The 24,539-nt window shown below is 40.4% G+C and overlaps 5 protein-coding genes across 5 annotated transcripts; 1 reads left to right on the forward strand and 4 right to left on the reverse strand.

Annotated features, from left to right (window-relative positions):
- The first annotated feature begins 1,658 nt into the window (after window positions 1-1,658).
- On the forward strand, window positions 1,659-3,885 carry LOC121764982 (adenine/guanine permease AZG1-like). The gene has a single exon (XM_042161012.1). The coding sequence runs from the start codon at window positions 1,700-1,702 to the stop codon at window positions 3,308-3,310; it is 1,611 nt and encodes a 536-aa protein (XP_042016946.1). The 5' UTR covers window positions 1,659-1,699; the 3' UTR covers window positions 3,311-3,885.
- Window positions 3,886-4,004: 119 nt separating this feature from the next.
- LOC121764981 (pentatricopeptide repeat-containing protein At1g10270-like) lies at window positions 4,005-6,625 on the reverse strand. Its single transcript, XM_042161011.1, has one exon. The coding sequence runs from the start codon at window positions 6,529-6,531 to the stop codon at window positions 4,246-4,248; it is 2,286 nt and encodes a 761-aa protein (XP_042016945.1). The 5' UTR covers window positions 6,532-6,625; the 3' UTR covers window positions 4,005-4,245.
- A 38-nt stretch (window positions 6,626-6,663) lies between these two features.
- Window positions 6,664-8,802, reverse strand: LOC121764983 (CBL-interacting protein kinase 18-like). The gene is made up of 2 exons (XM_042161013.1): window positions 8,632-8,802; window positions 6,664-8,321 (listed from the first exon to the last, which is right to left on the reverse strand). Exon 2 carries the CDS (start codon window positions 8,124-8,126, stop codon window positions 6,837-6,839), a length of 1,290 nt encoding a protein of 429 aa, XP_042016947.1. The 5' UTR covers window positions 8,127-8,321; window positions 8,632-8,802; the 3' UTR covers window positions 6,664-6,836.
- Window positions 8,803-9,294: 492 nt separating this feature from the next.
- On the reverse strand, window positions 9,295-13,650 carry LOC121765747 (5-amino-6-(5-phospho-D-ribitylamino)uracil phosphatase, chloroplastic-like). Its single transcript, XM_042161958.1, has 11 exons — window positions 13,507-13,650; window positions 13,280-13,417; window positions 12,888-12,956; window positions 12,662-12,763; window positions 12,481-12,535; window positions 11,588-11,661; window positions 10,892-10,975; window positions 10,673-10,813; window positions 10,086-10,151; window positions 9,842-9,951; window positions 9,295-9,713 (listed from the first exon to the last, which is right to left on the reverse strand). The coding sequence occupies exons 1-11, from the start codon at window positions 13,600-13,602 to the stop codon at window positions 9,545-9,547; spliced, it is 1,104 nt and encodes a 367-aa protein (XP_042017892.1). The 5' UTR covers window positions 13,603-13,650; the 3' UTR covers window positions 9,295-9,544.
- Window positions 13,651-13,871: 221 nt separating this feature from the next.
- LOC121765927 (WEB family protein At3g51720-like) lies at window positions 13,872-16,427 on the reverse strand. The gene is made up of 3 exons (XM_042162223.1): window positions 16,142-16,427; window positions 15,193-15,647; window positions 13,872-14,645 (listed from the first exon to the last, which is right to left on the reverse strand). The coding sequence occupies exons 1-3, from the start codon at window positions 16,289-16,291 to the stop codon at window positions 14,108-14,110; spliced, it is 1,143 nt and encodes a 380-aa protein (XP_042018157.1). The 5' UTR covers window positions 16,292-16,427; the 3' UTR covers window positions 13,872-14,107.
- Between the last annotated feature and the right edge of the window lie 8,112 nt (window positions 16,428-24,539).

Here is a 24,539-nt window from a genome sequence, read left to right on the forward strand (position 1 = left end):
ATATTATTATTGGGTAGAGATTTTTCTATAAAGTAGTACTCCTTTAGTCCACAATTAATTGGCGTAAATTTTATTTTTCATTCCTCCAGTCTCCACAATTAATTAGCGTAAATTTTCTTTTTCACACTTCCACAATTAATTGTCTCATTTACTCCGCTCGTCCCATAAAAATATACATTACTTTTCTTTTTTGTCCATAACACAAGAATATGCACTTTCTAATTTTGGAAACTTTTTCTCTCTAATGAGGTGTGACCCATTCTCTTATAACAATACTTTAATTAATTTTCTTTATCTCTCTCTCTCTTATTTTACCAATTGTACATTAAAACTCGTGCCCAACTAAAAATACATATTTTTGTGGGACGAAAGAAGTACTTTTTATTACTGTTGATAATGATTTTCATGTTCCACTAGCTCATTCCATTAAAATTTGATTATAATAGGACTTACATTTCACTAACTGTATCCACCTATTTTTTACTATATTTCTTAAAATTTGAGTAGAGTAAAACATGCCAATTAGTCGTGTACGGAGGGAGTTCTATACTTAAATTTTACATGTCACGCTATACCAATTTCACTTTAAAACTCGTGCCGCTGCAGAAATCTCTATTTTATAAGACGAAGGGGGTATATGTTAACTACAAAAAATTTACTGTACAGCCCCTACCACGAAATATTCATGCGTCCGCCACTGCTTGTATCCATAGTAACTCGAATCTCCAACCTATTGATTGGAGGAGAAACGTCTTACCAACTAAGTTGTGTTTCATTGTCAACCGTGCTATAAGATTCGTCACAATGTGCAAGCCGTTTATTACACAATGTGCGATATAAAAGAAACTACCTTACTAAAATTCAATTTATCATACAAAATAATCATAAGATGATTATATTATGAGATTTGAAGCATTAAATTAGTGATATTGTTAGTGGTCAATATACTAGGATTGACTATTTATCTTTAAAACATAAAGTAACTAAATTCGACTATGTACGGGTTGACTATTTATTGAAAGGTTAATTGTAGAAAAATATCCTAATTGACTTATAATTGGTGTACTTTTTGGCTATTATTCTTTTTTATCAGCAAAGTAGGAGTATTTCAATTTGTGCACATATGGAATCTCAACTATATATCCCTTTCACACTCGTATCTAAAATTTCAACTTTCTAAAATGTTGACTTTGGTGCCTTTAATATTAGTATACCGCATTAATGATTTACTCATTATTTGAAAGAGGCAAATAATTACTAAAAGAAGAAAATAAAATTTAATGATGAATCAAATAACAGTCTTAGGAGAAAAGAGGAATTCAAATAACAGTCATAGGAGAAAAGAAATGAGTCATAGAGTTAAAGAGGGGATGAATTTGGTTTGGACGGTATTAATAATTCATATTTTATACAAAAAATAAATAAAACATGTTTTTTATTTTTTATACAAAAATATTCAACTATATATTTTGTATTTTAATATACTCAGAAGTTCTACAAAAACATTCATATACATTTAAGAATATAATCATCTTGAATTAATCAAAGAATAAAATATTGTAATTAACTTTCTTTTCATTTTTTCTCGATTACTTCATTCACAACAAATTTTCATTAGAATACAGTCGGTTACAACAAGCTACTAAAAAAATGCAACATTAAAGGGAATCAAGATCCTCCCAAAAACCCACACTCAACAATGGAAGTCGAATCCGGCCCACCACCGCCGCCGCCTCCCTCCGCTGCACATTCCCGCATCGCCCGCCTCAACGCCTACGTCGCCAAATCCCGCGTGGGCAAGCGTTTCAAGCTCACCGAGCGCCACACCTCTTTCACCACCGAGCTCCGCGCCGGCACCGCCACATTCATCACCATGGCCTACATCCTCGCCGTCAACGCCGCCATCCTCTCCGACTCCGGCGGCACCTGCTCCGTCTCCGACTGCACCTCCCTCGGCCCCATTCCCCCCGACGCCGCCTGCAAATTTGACCCAATCAACCCGGGCTACGCCGCCTGCCTCGACAAAACCCGCAAAGACCTCATCGTCGCCACCGACGCCTCCTCCCTCATCGGCTCCGCCATCATGGGCCTCTTCGCCAACCTCCCCCTCGCCTTGGCCCCCGGCATGGGCGCCAACGCCTACTTCTCCTACACCGTCGTCGGCTTCCACGGCTCCGGCTCCCTCACCTACCAATCCGCCTTAGCCGCCGTCTTTATCGAAGGCCTCATCTTCCTCCTCCTCTCCGCCCTTGGCCTCCGCTCTAAACTCGCTAAACTCATCCCCAAACCCGTCCGAATCTCCTCCTCCGCCGGCATCGGCCTATTACTCGCCTTCATCGGACTGCAGAGCAACCCCGGCATCGGCCTCGCCGCGTTCAGCCCCTCTACATTGGTCACCCTGGGCGGCTGCGCCGCCGCCGACAAGGCGGCGGTCGCCCCCGTCGAAACCCTACCTAACGGCACCGTCGCTTTAATCCCTGGCGGCCCCGTCTCCGGCGACATCCTCTGCCTCCACGGCCGCATGCAGAGCGCCACCCTCTGGCTCGCCGTCGCCGGATTCTTCATCATCGCCTATTGCATGAAGAAAAACATCAAAGGAGCTATGATCTACGGAATTATTTTTGTCACCGCGGTTTCCTGGCTCAAAAACACTAGTGTCACTGTGTTTCCAAGCACGGAAACCGGGGACAGTAGCTTTGACTACTTCAAAAAAGTAGTTGACATTCATGGAATTCAAAGCACTGCAGGTGCTCTGAATTTCAAAAGCGCCGCCAGCGTGCGTTTCTGGGAGGCCCTGGCGACGTTCCTCTACGTCGACATCCTCTCCACCAGCGGGTTTGAGGGGGAGTACATGGCGTTCGTGTCGGACGCGGCGGCGACGGTGCTGGGGTCGGTGCTGGGAACGTCGCCGGTGACGGCGTTCGTGGAGTCGTCAGCGGGGATAAGGGAGGGGGGGAGGACGGGGCTGACGGCGCTGACGGTGGCGGGGTACTTCATGGTGGCGTTCTTCTTCACGCCGGTGCTGGCGTCGATACCGGCGTGGGCGGTGGGGCCGCCGCTGATAGTGGTGGGGGCGATGATGATGAGGGCGGCGGCGGAGGTGGAGTGGGGGGATATGGGGCAGGCCATTCCTGCGTTCGTGACGTTGATGTTGATGCCGTTGACGTATTCGATTCCATATGGTTTGATCGGAGGGATTGGGACTTATATTGTGTTGCATTTGGGGGATTGGATTTGGGAATTCTTGCAAAGATTTGGGGGCGGAAAGGCAAATACTGATAATGTCGGGGTTAAAGAAGAGGTGGTTTGATAAATGTTGTTCAGTTGAATAGATAAAGCGATATTTAAGATTATTCTTGCTCTCCTTTTGACAAAAACAATCTGTTTTGTCAACCTCAATTTATGGTAGATGAGCACAAATTTATCACCATTGGAAAATATCTGAAAGAGGCAAATGGTTATATTACATGAAACAAACATATTTAATTTAAAAATCCATAAAGTATCACTTGATCTCTACGTGAAACTGAAAAGGTTCTTTCTTTGCTCTTTTCCCATTTCTGAATTGTGATTATGTATTTCAAATAAATCATCTTAGCATTTTAACAATTTGGTCAACTTAAGCATTACAGGCTCCATTAAAGGTCCCTAGCTGCCAAAAAGGAAAATCCTCAAAAAACTCTCTAGCAGAAATAAAAAAATGAGATTGAGTAACAAAAAAGTGCAACTGTAACAGACTTGGGTTCTCATAGTAATTACAAAATGAAATGAGGTACTATAATAACAAGCCTCAAATATTTACCAAACTAAACAATATAAAAATCATAGAGTGAAGGGTTGCTTTAAATGAAATTAACACATAACTTGAAACTTGCAATCTCATCTTTCATTTTATTATGCTTCTTATCTCATCAACCTTGAAGTTCCAGATTGTTTTATGGAATTTCAAGCAGCAAGATTATGTAGTAATTTTTCACATTGAAAAGAATAAAGTAGAACAAACATGACTAGAATACACAATATATTGATAAAATTATTATCATCAGTCACAAACCCTTAATCATTATACTCAAGAACATGGAGCTATAATCAGCTACAGAAAAGTGACTAAAAAAATTTCTCAAGATCATGCTCTTGTCAATTTGCAGTCTCCATGGAACCAAAATAGCCTGCTCAAACAGGAAAGTAATAAATACCTTTAAATACTTGAAAACAATCGAATTGAATCCAACCATCCAGTTTGAGTTAAACTCCATTTCTCCCTGCCACATAGCGGTACTCAACTTCCTGCTCTGGCATTGGATGTGAATGCGTCATCTCCTGCGTCGTTTGAGGCTGATTTCCATGTCGTGCAAACTGATTCGCATAACCTTGTTGTGTATGCTGATTTGGATAACCTTGTTGTGTATGCTGATTTGGATAACCTTGTTGTGTATTCTGATTTGCATATCCTTGATGTGTATGCTGATGTGCATATCCTTGTTGTGCATTCTGATTTGCATAACCCTGTTCTGTATGCTGATTCCCGTAAATCTGTTGAGCATACTGATTCCCAGAAGTCTGTTGTGTATTCTGATTCCCAGAAGTCTGTTGTGTATACTGATTTGCAGAAGTCTGTTGAGCATTCTGATTTGCATTAGACATCTGCAGAGGATTAGCTGCTTGCCAAGGCAATGCCGGTGGTCTTCCTCCCTGTTCCGCCATTGCAGGGGGCCTTTCTGCACTTGATGGAGCTCGTGGTCCTTGATAAGGACTCTGTTGTGTAAACTTCAAAATATTCTCAATTTCCACCCGCCGACCTAGTCCATCAAAAACACCCAAGATGAATTCCTTCAGCAAAGGCGTAGTTCCAATTCCCTGAGCCATCATCTCTCTCAGCAGATTGGGAGTGGCATCAAAATTACCCTCCTGAACAAGGCCCCTTATCACAATATCATAGGTCATGACATCCGGCTTTGGTTCTCTCTCAGACATTTTTGACAGAATTGGTAAACAATCAGATGCTTTTCCCTTCTCAATTATGAAGGCAAACCACTTATTCGCATAAGGAGGGATAATCCTTAAACCCGACTCAGCCATCTCTGTGTACTTCTGAATCACCTTCTCAACCATGTCTACCTTGATGTACGCATCAATCAACGTCTTAAATGTATTAACATCAGGGACTAATGACTTCTCCAACAGCTGCTTATAGTACTGCTCTGCTTCATCCATCATCTCAAGCTCACAGAACCTCGTAATCATATTGTTATAACCAGCCACATCCATATAAAAAGGCTTTGACTTGGCTCCCTTACCCGTCCTCTTGAAAACATCTTTCGCCTTTTCAACATCCCCTTCCTTGAAGCACTCATTAACCATCATACTGATAGTGTCCGAATTCACTGCTTGGAAAGTAGGTGGCGTGTGATCATCCAACATGCCATGAAACAACTCCCAAGCTTCATCCTTTTTCCCGTGCTTCAATAGCGTCTCCAGCAACACATTCCGCGTAGCAGGAACCATCTTATATTCCCTCGCCATTAAATCCCGATAAGACTCCATCGCCTCCTTCGCCCTTCCCTGGTTGAAGAACCAATCCATGAACGTCGCATTCACCACCCCATCATAAACCGTACACCGCTCCTTCAACTCATCAAAAATCTCATTAGCCTTCTCTAAATTCCCCAAATTCAAGAAACCTAGAATCACATTGTTGTAAACCAGAGAGTCCGCGCCATGGCCCTTGTGCAACATCTCGCGAAGCGATGACACAGCGTCATCCATCCGCCCGGAGTTGACCAGCCCCTTCGTCAGGTGGCGATAGGTAACAGCGGAGGGGGAATAAGGAGCGCTTTCTAGAATCTCTTTATAGACTTCCAGCGCCAAATCGACCTCTTTCGATTCACAGTGAGACGCAATTAGGTAATTATAGGAAATAATGTTGGGTACAATACTCGCCTGGTGGAAGAAGTAGTGGAAAAGGGCTTTGGCGTCGTCGTAGCGCTTGGCGCGGCACATCGCGGCGACAATGGCGTTGCAGGTGAAGACGGTAGGGCGGACGCGCTGGAAAACGGCTTGGCGGGCGACGTAGGAGGCGGTGTCGAGATCGGCGGCGCGGATGAGAGACTGGACGCGGTTGTGGAGGTTGAGGCGGGGGCCGACGAGAGCTGAGGTCGAATCGGGGAGGCGGGCTCTGTCGGCGGCGTCGGCGGCGGAGGGGGGAGGGGATTGAGGGTTGGGACGGAGGGCGTAGAGAGGCGGCTCGATCCGGAGCCTGCGCTTGCGGCGGCGGCGCTCGGCGGCGGCTTCCTCTGCGGAGGAGAATCCGTAGGAGCGCTGCGAGATGAAGGGGGAATTTTCCGGGGATTGGGGTTGGGATTGTTGAGCGGCGGCGGAGAACTGATTAGGGGTGAAATTGGTGGTAGGATACGGCGGAGGAGGGGGGTTGGGGAGAGGGCTATCACTATTGGGAAAGGGGGAATGGAAGGGGTTAGGATTGGAGGAATACCGGCGGAGAGAGCGGCTGAGGAAGAGGCGGAGGAGGCTCATGGCGGAAGAGAATGTGTGTTGTGTATAAACCCTAATCGGAGGGGAAATGGGGGAGGGTTTTAGAGGGTGTAGTTTAATTCAACATATTTTAAAGAACAATTTTAAACAATAGAACATACATGATATACCAAATGCGATTGAATATTTTTCTCTTATATTTTTAAATTCTCCATTTAATAGACTTCAAAAATTTACATTATTATTCATTGATAAGCTAATTATTTGATGATATTAATTACACTCCTTAAAAAATTTCAAAACAACAATCTTGAATTCAATATTGTGTTGGAAGGTATAGATATGAACTAGTGATGTTGTTGCTCTCCTAGCCAAGAACAAACTATTTCCCCAAATGAAGTTTGTCTTAGCAAATGTCGGTATTCCATCAAATCACCACTAGATTTCTTCATCTCCACCAAATGGTATGAAGGGCCAATCCCATATATCTCCACATCAATGGACAAGCCATCTTTCTTGGTACCTTCACTACACCCCTCGAGCTTGAACGACCCGCGCTCCTTCTTCATCAGTTTGAACCCCGACTCCCGTGCCACATCCTCAAGCTTCGACACGATGCAAGAGGCCGACCTTGTTGATGTGAACCGGACATCATCCTTCTGGTCGCGGCTCACAAACAAACCGGACAGGTCAAATCCACTCGAGAGAGATATGATGTCGAACGCATTCAGATTATCCGGTCTTGCAAGCTCTGTGGCATCATCAAGCCCTAAAGGCCTTGCAACGACGCCCGTTTCTATATTAGTAGCCGGCTTTTCCACGCCCGCCCCTGCCTTGAACCACGGATGCTCCATGATTTCTGCAGCTGAGATCCTCGTGTCGGGGTTGGGATCAAGAATCTTAGACAAGAGCCTCCTTACTTGAGGAGAGAACCAATGAGGGCATTTGTAACTACCCTTGGCTATCTTCCTATACATATCCATGAGATTCGTGCAGTAGAACGGAAGATGGCCAGCGAGCATCACGAACAGTATCACCCCGCATGACCAGATGTCGGATTTGGCCCCATCGTACCCTTTCCTCGTTATAACCTCAGGAGCAACATAGGCAGGAGTCCCACACGTTGTGTGAAGCAAGCCATCTTGTCGTTTGGACTCTGCGACCGCGCTTAGACCAAAATCCGACACCTTCAAGTTCCCATCGTCGTCCAGGAGCAGATTCTCTGGCTTCAAATCACGGTGATAGACGCCTCTGCTGTGGCAAAACACAACAGCACCCATCAACTGCTGGAAGTATTTTTTCGCGGTTTCTTCCTTGAGTCTTCTGCATTTGGCTATCTTCTTGAAAAGCTCGCCCCCTTTGGCATACTCCATCACGAAGTATATCTTGGTCTTGGTGGCCAGCACTTCCTCGAGGTGCATTATGTTCGGGTGTCTGACCAAGTTCATGACAGATATCTCGCGTTTGATATGATTCATAAGCCCGATTTTCATTACTTTTTGTTTATCGATGACCTTAATCGCCACACCCACTCCTGTTTCAAGATTCCTGCCGTAGTAAACTTTTGCGAAAGAGCCTTGACCTAACATCCTCCCCACTTCATATTTCTTCATCAATATGTTCTGCTTCTTATCCATTTTCGACAAAGACGAAACTGCAACACAGCAGTTTCGTATGCCCTCTTGTTCAAATCATCAACACAGACAACTCAATGTTCTTGCAGTTTCATACCCAACCATTTGAGGGAAAATAAAGCTGTAATCCTCAGCAAGAACATTCATCTTTCAGCATTCCCAGAGGGTTTGGATATCTTTGAAGACTAAGGAGAACATCTACATCAATCAAAGGCCATTATTTTGTGACATCCAAAATTATTCATTATTCATGATATAAATCCCCAAACCGATATACATAATCTGTAGGGTAAAATTATAAAAAAAAAAAGATCTTTTGTTGACCCATTGAACAGAATTCCTATTTTCTTACAATACATTTGCAAAAACATATCTTCACAATCAAATTAGACATAATTGATCACAAGGGGCACACCCTATTGAAATCATCTAAAGCAATATCCAAAAAGTTTGCAGTTAAAGGAAGAAAACATAAATGGGATATTGGGGAATGCAAAAAAAATGATACCTTGATGAAGATTGAAGCAGGGAGCGCTTCGGGTCTGTAGGATCCAAAGCCACAGGAGGGAAAAGATAGTATTGTTGAGGTGAGCACATTTTTTTGCGGTTGTTGGTATAAATATGGACGATTAAAAGTAACTATTTAAGGAATGTATCTGTGTTTGTTCATAGTTTGTTGTCATAAACAAAATGAGGTCTGATTTCACGCAAAGTTAGGTCATTATAAACTCTGTTTCTTTGTATTCTTTTTCGAGGTGTCTTTAGCTAAATAAAAGTTTCATTTTATAATTTAAAATGGATTGTAAAATCACGAATCTTATTGTTTTTGCTCAATTTTCTGATGTGTGTCCTCAATTAACAACATATTATAAATAAAAAGTCACTATATTTCATTATGGAATATACTATAGTTTTTACTATTCATTTTTAAATTTGTGGATCGACAATAATTTAACAAAATATCATGATTTTTTTAGAAAATTTACACTAAATGAATCCTTTCTTCATTTGACAAACAATCTTTTAATTTGATATCTTAACTTTTACTATATTTTATTATCTCTTCTGTTTTATTTCCTCTCCACAATCTTTTAGGTTCCATCATCTTCATATAATTTTTTGCATACTCAAAACAGAAAACGAGAGAAAGAGAGAGGGAGAGAGGTATATATACATATAGTAGCACTGTATATAAAAGCAACAACTAGAGGTGAAAAATCGGCCATAAACTATACATCTGAGACTGATGAAATGAGTATACACTTTGTACACAATGCAGAATATTTTTCCCTTTGCATCCAAAAAATATGAGACATTCAACGACTGAAACACATGACATAGAGGAAGGAGAAGGATATGCAATGCTGAGCCCTTAACTACAACACATGTACAAGGGATGTCGACTAGAGGTGCCGTGTCAGTCAGTATATGGTGTCGATAGTCAGCTTCCTCTTCGGAGGTGTTTTCTCCACAACCTGTTTCTGCAAGTCCATGAAGGTAGAACCTTTGTGGGCAAACAATCTCCGCAAATTTATCACAGAGAGCTCGTTAAAGCTACCAACGGCTAGGTCAGCTTGCCCCAGATGATACCTGGATTAAACTGAACATCATCAGCATGTCGAACAGAAAATGGACTCTCGAGTTGCACAAAGTTATTAACATGATGCAAATCACTGGCGTATCTAAATAGCATAGAGACAAATTTGTGGGTCACGTACGCTGGATGGGTGCCGATTAAAGCTACAGCCATCATGGTGCAGTTATGAGCAGCTGTTATTCCCCGGGGGTCATCCTCGAATACAACACACTTGGCAGGTTTTCTGTCCAACTGCAACAATTTAAAGGTAAATATGAGGGTTAGAGAGCTGCGTCGCACCAGCTTAAATTTCCTGTATGGAATATGTGAAGTATTTTTGTTCTCTTATTCAGCAGAATTCCTAGCCAAAAATTGCAGCTGAGTACCTTAACAGATGCTGAAAGGAATCTATGGGCTAGGGAATCCATGCCGTCTTCCTCTGACACTACTGCCTGCAACTCCAAAAGGGTTACTTTTAGCTTTGAAAACCAAGTAATGATCACGCATTTTAACCTAATGCATATCAGTTCAAGAGGTCATAGAAATTTGGAGTGAGGTGTCATTTTGTCGATTTCCAGGTACAATATATGGCCTTAAGGAAAGCATCTACATGTGAGACTAAATCCACACTTGTCCAGATAAAAACGATACTATGATTTGAATCAGATCAAGCTCCGATGTACATGAAAGATCATACACAATGTTAATCAACATTGGACAGTGGCCAAGAGAAGAATATACTGACTGCACTGTTGTAGGGGTCAAGAAAAGGAGAGCCGAAATGTCAAGTTTATAATATCCCAATATCAATTATACATGTGATTAACACTTGCAAAGTACACTGTTAACATACATCCGTCCATAATTCAAATTTGTAAGTAAAAGCATACTGTTAGCATCTGTTCCTGCACTCAAGCATACACACCAACACATACACACACAGTCAGAGAGAGAGAGAGAGAGAGAGAGAGACCTGGAAATAATTTTTCAGGCCCATCCTTTCTAAAGTGTCAACCATGTTCTTACGGTCAAGACCTGAAACAACTGCACAAGGGATGCGAGATGTAGACAGAGCATCTAACCATTCCTTTAAACCTTCCACAGGTTCTGAAAACTAAAGAGAGGATACAAGAATTAATCGAAGTATATAAGAAAAGCAAAGCACACAAATAAAAGTTATTGATCATCCTACTTTGATAAGGTTGTCATAATATAACTGAGAGAGCCTGGACTTCAGTCTATCTACATCATCTTCAGCCTGTTCCCAGAGCAATACCTAAATTTTGTCGAAGAAAGATGTCAGGACTTTGGTGGAGGAATAGAAACTTCAACAAAGTACTATATTAACTTTTTTGCATACACAAGCTTATGAAAACCTCCTTATGATGCTTCCAATAGACAATAGAATAACCTAAAGTAGCAAGCAAAGGATTATTATACAGCATAATTTAATTTTCAATCTGTAATAACTATTCATGCTTTGTAAGAATACCAAACAAGAACCCCCCCCCCCCCCCCCCAAAAAAAAAAACCAAGATTAAAATGCAAGACTAGCTGGATAGTTCAGTTTTTGACCATTTGCAGCTTTTTATTAACTTAATCTTCCAAAAGAATGTTATAGAAACCTATCCAAACACCCACACCATCCCCACCATTCTCTCCTCGCATAAACAAGGGAAATGCTGACAATGAGAAAATGAATGTCTGAAATGTGTATAAACGCCGATGCATGGATTCACTGCCCTAGTCAGTATAGAGAGCATATAAAGTATAGATGCAATGATTCTTCAACACCCAGCCAAATTAGAATATTATACATACATTACATCTTATTAAAAGCTGTAAATGACGAGAAAGAGCACATTAAAAATCATCTTTAGACTCAGACCTTGCTCAGAACATGATCAGCACAAGTATAAAGCAAAAATCTTTGTATATTGTCATCTTTAGGAATCTCCTTTCCTGCAAAAAAGTTTTTTTCTCAAATATATAGGAATGCACAAAAACCTAGTAGAGCTACGCAAAGTCATCATTTTCCTAATAAGGGGCATCAATCAAAGCACATATTTTCACCAACTGGATATGCTAAATAGTTAAAACCATGAAATAAAAATGTCCTCAGTCATAACTAACCCTTGACCATCTTAGAAGCTTGGAACATTGTTTATTTGTATGCATAATTAGCAGTGAACTTACAATACCTCAGACTTAATGGAGCTCTTCTTCCCTTCTATCCATACATTGTAGAATAAATCAATAGTAACCGAAAAATAATTTTCTGCCAGCATACATCCACTGGGCTACTTTAAAAGAAACATATTTCTCGTAACATCAAATAAGCAGCTCTTTTAGCAACTAAAATATGGTCCATTGAAGCCAATGCAATAGTAGCGCCAGAACTAGATATTGGTTAACCCTCACGGCAAAGCTCAGTGAAAAAGTTAATTTCCTAGTCGATACAACTAAGAAATCATTGCTACATCCAGAATTAAAGCATTATTGAATTTCATTGTGGTTATTAACACAAAGCTCATGTTGGATATTCCTATGTGCTAATATATCTAGTTGTTCATGCACTTATCATGCATGCGTCCTAGGGATTGCTTCCAACTGTAAGTCAAGCACTAAAGTTTTTACACTTTAGAATCTGACACTAACGACAAAATAACTAAATAAGCAACTGTTATCGCAACTACAGACCCATTCTATAAGCAACTATCTTTGGTAAACCTAAATCCGCAACAATGAGAAATTAACCCAATCCAAGTGAAATGCCCTCACCTTCTTCAGATGCAAGTTGTTCCCAAGCACGCAATTTTAAGGCTTGAGTATCTGCCTGTAAAGAACCGTGTACATACTCAGTAGAGATGCATCCAATCTACATTGTTAAAACTATACTATGTACAATATAATGGAATTCAAATTAGAGGCCAAATACTCATGATTATAACCAAAAGTTTACCACAACATCCCAAGTGAATATGAGGCCATAGGCTTCATCAGGCTTCATGGCATAGCGAATTCGTTGGAGGAAACCTTCTTGCATTCTATCATTTAAAAAGTCCTAGTATGACACCAACAATACAAACCCATCAATTTTCAGTAACTGAACATCTGCTTGCTGATTTCAAGAAAAGTGAATTGTTGATAATAAGATGTGATGACAAAATATACACATAAAAACTCACCACATCAACTTTAAGGGGACCTTCAGGTCTAAATGTCTCAAAACCTTCACCATATTCTGCTCCAATTACCTGAAGAATTCAGCAAAATTAGTCACAAAGAAATCGAAACTTCATAATCAATCTATTTCGTCAGAATAAAACCCATGTATCAGTTAAAACTCTCCAAATTCTCAGAAATAAAGAAACTACATAATACAAAGTCGACAATAATTATAAAATCAACAAAAAACTCAATTAAGTAGCTCAAAAACCTATAATTACTAAAAAAACTCCCCCAATTCTTCAATTCATGAAGTAATAAACTGCAAAGTCGATGGAACCACGCGAACCGAAAACTAAAAAGTATAAACACTAAAGGAATTAAGGGGAAATGGAAAAAGAGCAGAATTCACCTCCTCCATGAAAATCCTGTTAGGTAAATTGGGGAACCCGTCGAGGTGCCCATTTTCATCCGACCCGAAAGCGTTCGTAACCACTAGAGATTTACACCGGCGCTGCTGCTCTTCCGCTGTGCCCGAGCGATTTAATCTCTGGCAACGGCAGATTAAAAGAGGCGAATGATTACGAAGAAACAAGTTAGAATCATAAATAGGAATTAGGGGGGAGAAGAAGAGAGTACCGAGAATGTGAGTTTGGATGAGGGGAATGGAGAGAGAGGGGAGGCGGGAGTGACAGGTAGCAGAGAACGAGTGGTGAAGCTCATCGCATTCTCCATTTTTGGAAGGTAATCGAGCTCTGGAAGAGTCCTTAAAATACAGGTGATTAATTTATTATTTTGGTACTATTTGATTTTTGGGCTTTTTTATTCTTTGTTTTTGATATAAATTTTGAACTTTATGAATATTCCATTTACTCGAAAACAAAGTATGAAGTATTATTTTTTAATTTTAAATTTTTTATGAAATATTTGGGTTGATTATTATGAAATTAGGTTAATGCAATCCGTTTTTAGGTCAAGTAGTCAGTGCTTTAAGAAATGAAATATTAAATCATAAAATTTCAATTTTTTTTTCTGAATTATCCATACATGTACAAAACATAGTAGGAGTACTACAATAGTTGGAATTAGCACAATAGGAGCATCATATCCAAAACAAATCTGGAAATAACAGAGGTAAGACTATACCAGATTATACAGCCAATTATGTGACACAATTAATACTTCGAAAAATCCCAAGAAACACTCAACATAGTAAAAAAAAGAAGTAGAAACATTATTACTATGTTTTACTCTTTTTCTTGGATTGCTTTGTAGGGATAGGCACTTGAATAAACCCAAATTTCTTCCTCTGCATGAAGTATTGTTTTTGCACATTCCCTTCTCCTCCACCACCACTAGCCGTGCTCTGCTCCCTCAGCATCTGGCTCAGCGACACGTGCTGCCTTGTCATCACCTCGTCTTCCACCACCACCTTCCTACTGCTCACCAAGAAATCCGAGGACCTGCTCTGGTCCTCGAATTTCTCAGGAACAGGTGGAGGCGGCCGCTGAAGGCCGCCCCCAGTGTCGATGAACTTGAGCTGATCCGCCTGCTTCGCCTTCTGAGACAAGGACTTGAATTCCTCGAAGGAGAGCGTGATCCCATCGCAGATGTTTGATGACGGATGGTGGTTGGTGGTGTTGGCTCGGGCTAGGGCGATGGCCTCCACTGCCTTGGCCGCGTCCTCCATCTTCTTGGCGGCGTGGAGCCTCATCTCGGCCATCCGGATGCAGTTCTTGGTGCGGTCTATCTCGGCCATGGCCTCCATGACCTCGTGCCTGTTGTGTTTGCATGTTCAACGCACAATATTAACTATTCTCTCCGGCTGTGATAAATTGTCTTACTTTTATTCGTTTAGGTTTAAGAAATATAAAAAATAGTAAGTGAAAAAAGTTCGTAGAGTTTGAACGCGAACTCCATTTATTAAAGAAGTAAATGAGACAGTTCTTAGCAGTCGAACATGAAGAGTGAGTATAAAGCTAGATTTTATTATGAGAGAATTACAAATTTAGTCCTTTAACTATTCAAATATCAAACGCGATCCTCAATTTTAAAAAATATTCGCAAACTAGTTTAACATTTGATGTAATGTCGCTAAAAGTCATTTTACACTATTTCGTAACTTTTTTGCCCTTTTGGAAATAGTGGAAAAGGATTTCTAGCGATATTACATCAAAGGTTCGATTAAATCCGTTTGGCGATATTTTTAAAGAATGACGACATTCGTGCATAGTTCAGAAACTAAATTTCTAGCTCTTTCTTTTATTATTATCTGTATTTTTTTACTATATGTTATTAGATGATGACAAGAACTCCTAACAGTACCTCGAGGCCTCAGTCATCTTCTTAAACTGCTCGGCCTCGAATGTGGTCGCCTCCTGCTTGTTGTTCGACACGGTTAGAGAGACTTCACGGTGGTGGTGGTGGTTGTAATTCTCTTGCATTTGAATCTTGGTTGCCTTGTGAAGCATGATTTGATCTTTTCTTAGATTCTTGTTGAGGGATTCAACAGAGGCTTGGATTGCGGCCAGATCAACCGACGTTCGGCTCAGGTTGAGCTTTGCCTGGTTCAGCTGCTCGCGGAGCATGAGGCCGGGGGATGGCCACGCCGGGCTCTGGTCGTGGCAGAGGTCCGGGTTTAGGTCGGGGCTGTCGGGGATGAGATTCAGTTTGATGCCTTCCACGAACCTCTTTGCGGACTCGAGCTCTTTCAAGACGGTGAGTGTTTGCTGCTCTTTCATTATAAGATCCCTCTCCAGTTGCATTGCATGCTCTTCAATCTTCTCCACATCAAAAACCTCAATCTTGTTAGTCACAAACTCACCAGGATCTTATATCGATATAACTACAGAACTGAAATCACTATATAAGTCTATAACTAACATGGTATTAGAGTGGATCAGCGATTGTAGCATTTCTAAATTCCACTAAGGTTTGCCGTCTACTTTTCTTTACATTTCTCTAAACCCTAGCAGAGTCAAAATGAGACGGATATTCACGAACAGGTTGAGTATATTCTTGGTTTTCTCTAAGTTTCTATGATGGAGATGTAGCAATTAATTCATTCTTGGGGTCAAAAATACTAATGGAAACTTCAATGTGAGCTAAACTATTTCTCAAGAATGATTATAGTTTCTCTTTTTCAATCATCCAAGATTATAGAAAATCATGTCACATTTTAGTCCACCTATATAAATACATAACTCTATTTCCTACACACACTCCAAACCCTCACATTTCAAGTATTAAAAGAAGAAAGAAAAGAAGCAATTACATTGGGCGGAGCAGCCAAGTGAGGAGGAATCCAATGGCCGCTGCCGCCGAAGTGGTCGACGGCCTCCTTAACGGACTCGAACGGTGGCGAAGTGTCGATTTCCACCCGGGCGGGGTCGATGATCTTTTTGGTCTCGGCGGATTCCGCCATATATATGGGATGGTTTTGAGAGCGAGGAACTTGGAATTCAGAGAAATAGAATGTTCGTAGATATATGGAGAAAGTTGTGATTATTGGTATTGGAATAAATGAAAGTGAGCATAATTGCAATCATGGTGTCTTGGGGTAAAACAAGGGACCATGTTTAAAGGGAAGATAAATTTTAAGTCTCTCACTTTCCATATTGTACAAGGGTTGGATAAAGTGAAAATCAATGAAAAAGAGAACTCTGGACCATTTGCTTTAAGAAAGATTTTAAATTTACTAATATACAGAGAGTATATATATTGTGGTCTATACATATTGTCACGTGGTGTATCCAATCAATCACAATACAACGTAGAAATAAAGAAAAATAAGAAGAAAAATTATTTATGCTACTGTGATTGACTAAACACATCGTGTGAAAATATATTCAGATTATTAAATTTTTACTCGATGTATTGAGCATAAAATCTTAGTGAATGAGACCATGTCTTATCCCTGTAAAATCTTTAAATTGTGTGACCACTTCCCTTGAATATCTCAACAAACAAGTTCGTAAAGGGTCATTTTTCCTTAGTCCAATAATAAGAGTCTCACTCTTTTATTGTAGGAGTTTTAAGAAATGTTAGTGAAATGAGAATCATATTATATATTTTTTATAACAAAATGAGTAACATACTTGCCATTTATTTATTATAAAATTGAAAAGAAACTTCTATTAGTGGACATATCAAAATAGAAAAATGAGCCTTGTAATTAGCATCACTAAGTATATGATTAACCAATCAATTATGTTGATAATTTTAGGGGAAAAAAACATGGTGGTGTGGTTTAACCTTATTATCTTTCTTAGGAATATAAACTAATTCTCAGATTCGATAGACAAGAATTCGAATTGACCTTTTACAAACCCTACTCACACAACTAAAAAAGCTATCTATATAGGAAATTCAAATATTCAGTTCAATTCAATTCAATCCAACAATTTCCTAAGTAGATTTCTAAGCCAACAACTTTAGTTATCTTTCAAGATTTTAAATTTAAAGAATGGGGGTTTGAGGGATCACATATTGTACTATGGTTGGTGTCATGCTGAAAAAGGCATAATGAACTTGCTTAACCACCTAGTTGATTTTGACTAAAGTTATAAAAGCACACAATAAAAGTAAACATACCACATTCCACTTTGTAATTACATTATTTGCAACACAATCAATGGAATATATAACCTTTTCCGTGATTGCAGGAATTTTTATTTAGTTTTATTGAAATGTTACCACTTGTATATGGTGTGTAATTCGTATCTATATAGACTTGAAAGAAATGATTCCAATCATAGTATAATAAGGATTATGTGATAATAATGATAAAATATATTTCATTTTCAATAGAAATCGAATTGTTATTACTACTGTCATTATTCAATAATATAATTATTATACAATTATAGTATTATTGTTCTACTCATTCATATATATACTGTTCATTTTTGCCATAAGAATATATCTATTTTATTTCATTCTCCATACACACTCGTGTAGTCCAGCTCGAAATTTTCTTTAAATGAAAAGAATAATTACTTTTCTTACAAAAGGGTAAAGACATTTATTTGTTTTGAGATAAAAATTTAAAAGAATTACCAAATGTTTACTTTTGATTTTTCCTGTTCTTACACCTTTGTCTCTTTGCTTTTTTGTTGTGTGTGCTTTCATCATTTCATCCTTTCTTTAACTTTTTTCTCTCTTCTCCTATCATAGAAGTTTGTGAGTGTCGGCATTTGGAATTTTTAATTAACTGTTTATTAATTTCATATAACAATTTTGTATCGTGAAACAGTTCAGCAAAAGAAACCTGTCATAGTCTCATTGTTATAATTTACATAAAGAAAATTTACTTATAATCTTGCAGTTAAATTTTTTCATCCAGTCGAAACGAGTCAGATTTCGAGCAAATTAGTACTCTAGTCTTTTTTCTTTATTTGATGGAGACAGACTTGGAGCTTTCAATTTTTTCATGAAAAAAAAATTAGAGATTGTTAATCGGGTCAATCCGCTTGGGTTCGGACCAATACTATTAGTGGTTGGACTATTCAGTTACGGATCATTCGGGTTAGTCAATCCTAATTCTAAATCTTCGGGTTTCAGTCTGACCCGTCGAGCCAATCGGGACTCAACTTTTCCTATAATATTTTAACTAATAGTTCTACCCATTGAGCCCTATCTTCGGGTGATTGGGCTTACATTAGGACTCAATTAAAATCTCTTATTTTGTCGGGCCATTCTACCCACAATTCCCAAATTTGTTATTATAGCTTCTTATAGCTTTCATATAAATACAAAACAATAGCAAAGTAAGAGCTCAATTGAGACAAAATAAATTGGTGTGCGAATTTGTGATAAAATTTAGTTTGAAATTGTTCTTGATGGCTCAAAAAAAAATCTTGATGAGTTTTCTTGGGTTGAAATAAGAGGGGGTGGTCATGAAGTTCAAACCATTTAAAATAAAATAGTGATAAACGAAATTATGAATTAAGAATTTGACTTTAGAATCCATTGCACAAACATATCTCATGATGTTTGGCCTTTTTATCTAAGTGTGATGCATATAATTATATCACTGCATAATTTTATTTTAAATGGTAAAATACATCAAATTTTCTTTACACAAAAGAAGTGCACGCTCAAAACAGAAAATGGCGATCAGTAACCAACAACAAAAAGCAAAGTAGCATTAAATAATCCTTTCGATGTATTTTTAAGGCTAATGACTACGAAACAAACAGACATTAATTTGGTAGCTAGGAAACTAGGTAGGAATGAATTAATTTCAAAATTGGGAGATGTATTTTTGAGGCCTTAATTTAATGTCAAAGTGTTTGGTTTAAAAATTGATTGGAGGCAAAATTCGTATCAACAATATTATACTACTATTTGTAAAGAAATCAAATCTAGTTCATTTAGGATAGTGAAGTAAGAGCATATGTCTGTTTGATGATTGGACGAAGATTCGAGAAGTTGCTATCTATACATGGGTGAAATTATTCAAATCCAATGATTGTTTGACTAAATATTTGAATCATTTCCTTTTAGTTTACAAATATAGTATAGTGATTTTAATGAATATACAAATTAAAAATGGTGAAGTGAAAAGGTGAAATTATGCCTGAATCGTTGATATTATGTCTCGAATTTGAAATAGTGATCCATTAATTTCCATTGCTTAAATTACGCTATGTACTTCACCTACATATTCATTGTATTTATATCTATCACATCATCATTATTCAATCATTGCAAAAATATATACCGATATCAAATAAACATTACTTTGCACGTTTCAAAGTTGAAAGAATGGTATGTTGAGGTTAATTTTAATTTTTATGTGTTCTTTTTTCTAGTTTTCGTATATAAGTACTGTTCCATTTCAACATTTGAGACTTGAGAGTATAATTATAATAATTTCTCATTTTGTACTACTTTGGTACTTTTCGTAATTGCTAATTGAAATATGCGTGCTTAGATTATGGTAAATAAACAATGTCATACAGAAAATATTATTGTTATACCGAGCTTCATAATTAATGATCTTAAGGAAATAAATTAAATGGTAGAATAAATGAAATTATTCGTACACGTGTCCTGGTATCTATTTGTAAACATCATAGTACATTGGAAATTAATTGTGAAAGAGAATTATAAAATGATATTAATATCGACCTGTAAAGCTTGTGTAATAATTTGTGTCAGCGGCACTGTTATTACATCCAATTAACAAAACATTACTACTCTGCCATTTATTCTATGAATACATGACATGTGATGAAGTACAATCTTGTTTACACATACATTAATGGATGAAAGGGTAGTTTGGGGATTTACATCTTAATTGGATTCAATAATGAGTACTCCATTAATTTACACATGACTGTACAATTTAATTTTAGGTCTTTGTAAACATACAAATTGATATGATATGATACAAATTTAATTATAGTATGAAAGATATTTAAAAGCCCTAATTAGTTACTATAAAATTAAAAAGAGTTTACATACCATATATATAGATGCATGCAACAAACAATACATATTTGACACATTGTGGTCAAATATGCCCTACCTATTTAATGCACTGTTACGAACTCACCAGAACAACAGGTATCGGAGGCTGCCATAACAGGAGATGTCGCTGCGTCGGCCCCAACGCAGAACTCGACGCCAGAAAGTGTGGAAGAGGCGTCGCCCATTGAAGAGCTGGAGAGACCATCAGAAGAGGCCAGCGAGGTAAGCACGGTGAGGAGGTTGAGGCCGAGAAAGGATATCAAGCAGCCGGAACGCTACCACGACTACGTCTCCAAATAGCAGTCCAGCTGCTCGACGGAATGGCGGAGAGAAGAATGACGTCTTTGACTTTTGCATTAAGTCTTATAGTTTAAGTTATTTCCTTTGTTATTTTTATGATTTCTTTTATTGTTTATTATTTCTTTTTGGAACACTTATTGGGTCGAGCGTTTTATAAGCTCCGTCGGGTTTTCTTTGTTGGTTATTTCCCGACGTATAGGATTAGGTCGAACCAACCCTAGGGTTTAGATTATTATAAATAGGGCCCTTCATTATTCATTCCAATTAATCAATGAATGAAGAATTAGTTTGCCCACATTACTTGTGCAATACGCCTAAAACCTATTTTGCTGCCGACGGAGGAGATCCTCTGCGCCAGTGTGTGTTGAAGCCGCCGACCCCGTAGCTTGGGGCGCCGGATTTGGTTGTGTTGTGTACGTGATTGACGGATTGTTCTTCGTTAAGAGATTGTGCTCTTAACAACTGGTGCTTTCACCTTGAACTCATGGATATAGTCGAGGAATTGCAGCGCTCCCCACCGGTATTGACGGGAGGAAACGCACAGGAGGTGGTTCTCGGTCCGACGCGCCGGCCGCTTTTGGGACATCGTCGTGACGGAGGAGGCCCACCCCGACCACCACCCAGGGGGGATCCTTCTGCTTCGGGCCGCCAATGGAACGATCCGGGTGGAGTTGACCCGATCACGCAGGGTTTTGATCGAATCATGGCCAGGTTTGATCAATTGGAATTTATATTGGATGCGAGGGATAGAAGGGTTGATAGGTTGGAAGCCAGACGCCTTCCCGAACCGGATCTGCCCTATTTTTCGGACTACGCTGACTTGGACGGATATCGCTTCCAGCGTGATGTATGGACTGCCAACGAGGATGTCCCTCGGAATTTCAACCACGGCCGGCGTGACCGTGGTGGGGATATTCGGCGTCGACGAGGCACCGTTCGCGTGACACACCGGCCAGAGGGCCGCCCTCCACGACACAGTACAGCAGCAGCCCCCTACCGCGCTTGCCGTGATTCGTGGCATGGCTCGAGCTGGGAGAGGCCGGCAGATCGCTACCCTCAAGGACCTGATAGGGGCTTTAGGAGTTATCAGCAACCCACGTCTTGGGGCTCCCCTATCAACCGTCCGAATCACGGATCCGTGAGAACCGATAGGCCAATGGATCTCACCATGAAAGCGCCCCGCTTTGAGACGTTGAGGAAGTTCATTAACACCTGCCTAGACCAGCGACAACCCGAACGCACAACACAGTACTCTCTTGTGAATCAGGAGCCCGATGACCAGCGACTTCATAGAATCGAGGAAGTCAAACAGACAGTTATTGTTGTTACGGATCACAATGTAGATGGCGATCATAGTGACCAAACTTGTAGTGAGTTGCTTATGGCTAGTGAAATCATCATCGACGATGATATCAAGGGCGTCGGGTATGACATGGAGCAAGGTGCGCAAGTTCAGGCTCTTACTGTAACCATTCTGCCAAGGGAAGGCCCAATGGATCAGGTGGATAAAGATGTAGTGAACACGAGAGTTTCACCAGATTTAGGTGGTCCAGGTAGTATACCCACTATAATGTCTAATTTCGATATTGCAAATTCACTCTGTGATAAAGACGAGGAGGAAGTACTGGCTACATGGGATCTTGACGGGTCTACTCTCATTACGAGGTCGACAACTGATGAATCTGATAGGGACGGACATGACCCCTTGCACTGTTTGAGCCGTGGCAAAAACATGTTATATGTGGAGGGGACTAGCATAACACCGATGGTTGATCATGAGCATCACCACTCTAGGGATAATATCTGCGGCTACGGTGTTGTCTCCAACGATGATAAGGTTGTCCCCGATGCTGAGTTGTCTAGAGATGCCATCACCGATGCTGGTGTGTTTCTTTTGCTGAAATCCTCACAGCTTCGAAGAGTTCCTGTAGTTTTGGAGTCTTTGTCCGAACTTGGCACCATTATCATAAATGTGGACCGAGATGGATGTAGACGAGGCAGTGATGACAACATGCTTGGTTTAATGATGAATGATTGGGGGAGGCCTAGTCAGGAACATGAGTTTAGCATTGGAGGCTCTGCACTTGGCGGGAATTTTCACTTTGATGCAGCATTGTTGGAAGCTCAGGGGAGGGGAAGCAACTATGCGTATAATACTAATCTGAAGCATATCCGACGTCTTGAAGTTGGACTCAGCCACAAATTAAATATGTCGATTGGGTGGAAAGTAGTTCTAGGGATGACTTTAGTAGTACATGAGTCGACAAGAATGCTTTATCCAGCTACGCTGACTCTTGATCTGGATGATCTAATATATCAGTTCGCAGTTTGGATGACGCCACACCAGTGAGAAGATGTGAAGCAACTCTGGTTTTCGCACACACCCGAGCTGGTTAACAAATGTGAAATCAATTGGACAAGAAGAGGCCACAGGCTGACCGAATTGCAATATTATGCAGGCAGGCCTAATGGAGTTGGATTTATTGGGTTGTTTTGTGTGGAGGTTTCGGATTTCTCCGACCAGTTAGCTTCTAGGCAGGGTAAGGAGTTCCAGAAAAAGTGTTTGGGGATCTACTATTACATAGCGTATGCTTATGATATTATTAGCCTCTGTTGTATGTTATGGAATGGTGTTTTGATTGACGGTCAGCAGGCGCAGCAGTTTCCCGGTGTTGGTATTGATAACTACATCACTCTCTCGTATTTTGACTTCGATAAGGACAAGATGGAGTACATCATAATTCTGGTGGTGGTTGAATTAGTACATACCCACGTTGTAAGTGGGGAGTTTTACCAATTTGTATTCCTACAATTACTACCTTTAGGCATAAAACACAAGGGGGGCAGTGGGTTTCTTCACATATTGCAAAAAAAACCCACTTGGAGGGGATTGGAGATGTAGTCATCGTTGGAGATGGTTCCAATCTTGATGAAGGGCTAACTGGGGATGTTATTGTCTCAAGAGAGTTTGAATGCGTTGTTCTTAACATAGATGGAACTGCGGGCCGAGAGGCGTGCTACATGGCGCACGTGATTCACGCTCCAGCTACAAAGAGGGCAGAGCTTCTCATCGAGCTGCGCAGAAACCTGTCCCGCGCGCAGCAACGGATTACCGCGTCGGCCAATCGGCATCGACGCCATATCGAATTTGAAGTTGGAAGTTTTGCGTGGCTGAAATTACAGCCATATCGCTAGCATTCTGTAGCGAGGCCCATCTCGGCAAAGCTCTCCAAGCGTTTTTACGGTCCCTTCGAGGTGGAGGAGAGGATTGGACCAGTGGCATACAGACTGCGTTTGCCAGAAGGAAGTCGTATTCACGATGTATTCCATGTAAGTCTTCTGCGAGCTTTTGTGAAGGATGATCCAATCGTGCCCCTCCCAGAGCAGTTTGTCGGGAATCGACCTGTAGTCCATCCAGTGTTGGACTCAAAAATCCTATGGCACAAAGGGGCAGCGGTGGAGCATGTGTTAGTTCGATGGTCGGATGGGACGGACTCGCCGTCGTGGTAGCCGTTGGGTGAACTGATGAAGCGGTATCCTACCCTCTCCCTTGAGGACAAGGAAGCTCCTAAGGACGGGGGAGTTGTTACGAACTCACCAGAACAACAGGTATCGGAGGCTGCTATAACAGGAGATGTCGCTGCGTCGGCCCCAACGCAGAACTCGACGCCAGAAAGTGAGGAAGAGGCGTCGCCCATTGAAGAGCTGGAGAGACCATCAGAAGAGGCCAGCGAGGTAAGCACGGCGAGGAGGTTGAGGCCGAGAAAGGATATCAAGCAGCCGGAACGCTACCACGACTACGTCTCCAAATAGCAGTCCAGCTGCTCGACGGAATGGCGGAGAGAAGAAGGACGTCTTTGACTTTTGCATTAAGTCTTATAGTTTAAGTTATTTCC

The sequence above is a fragment of the Salvia splendens genome, chromosome 14 (assembly GCF_004379255.2).
Source record: "Salvia splendens isolate huo1 chromosome 14, SspV2, whole genome shotgun sequence".
NCBI lineage: Eukaryota > Viridiplantae > Streptophyta > Magnoliopsida > Lamiales > Lamiaceae > Salvia > Salvia splendens.

What these genes read in the sequence shown, in the direction of transcription:
- LOC121764983 (XM_042161013.1), bottom strand. Translation starts at nt 8,126, where the DNA reads ATGGATAAGAAGCAGAACATATTGATGAAGAAATATGAAGTGGGGAGG.
- LOC121764981 (XM_042161011.1), bottom strand. Translation starts at nt 6,531, where the DNA reads ATGAGCCTCCTCCGCCTCTTCCTCAGCCGCTCTCTCCGCCGGTATTCC.
- LOC121764982 (XM_042161012.1), top strand. Translation starts at nt 1,700, where the DNA reads ATGGAAGTCGAATCCGGCCCACCACCGCCGCCGCCTCCCTCCGCTGCA.
- LOC121765747 (XM_042161958.1), bottom strand. Translation starts at nt 13,602, where the DNA reads ATGGAGAATGCGATGAGCTTCACCACTCGTTCTCTGCTACCTGTCACT. An exon ending in CATCCAAACTCACATTCTCG is followed by an intron (nt 13,418 to 13,506) that starts GTACTCTCTTCT and finishes TGCCGTTGCCAG; the next exon opens with AGATTAAATCGCTCGGGCAC. An exon ending in TTAATCGGCACCCATCCAGC is followed by an intron (nt 9,714 to 9,841) that starts GTACGTGACCCA and finishes AGTTTAATCCAG; the next exon opens with GTATCATCTGGGGCAAGCTG.
- LOC121765927 (XM_042162223.1), bottom strand. Translation starts at nt 16,291, where the DNA reads ATGGCGGAATCCGCCGAGACCAAAAAGATCATCGACCCCGCCCGGGTG. An exon ending in ACTTGGCTGCTCCGCCCAAT is followed by an intron (nt 15,648 to 16,141) that starts GTAATTGCTTCT and finishes GATGTGGAGAAG; the next exon opens with ATTGAAGAGCATGCAATGCA. An exon ending in AAGATGACTGAGGCCTCGAG is followed by an intron (nt 14,646 to 15,192) that starts GTACTGTTAGGA and finishes CAAACACAACAG; the next exon opens with GCACGAGGTCATGGAGGCCA.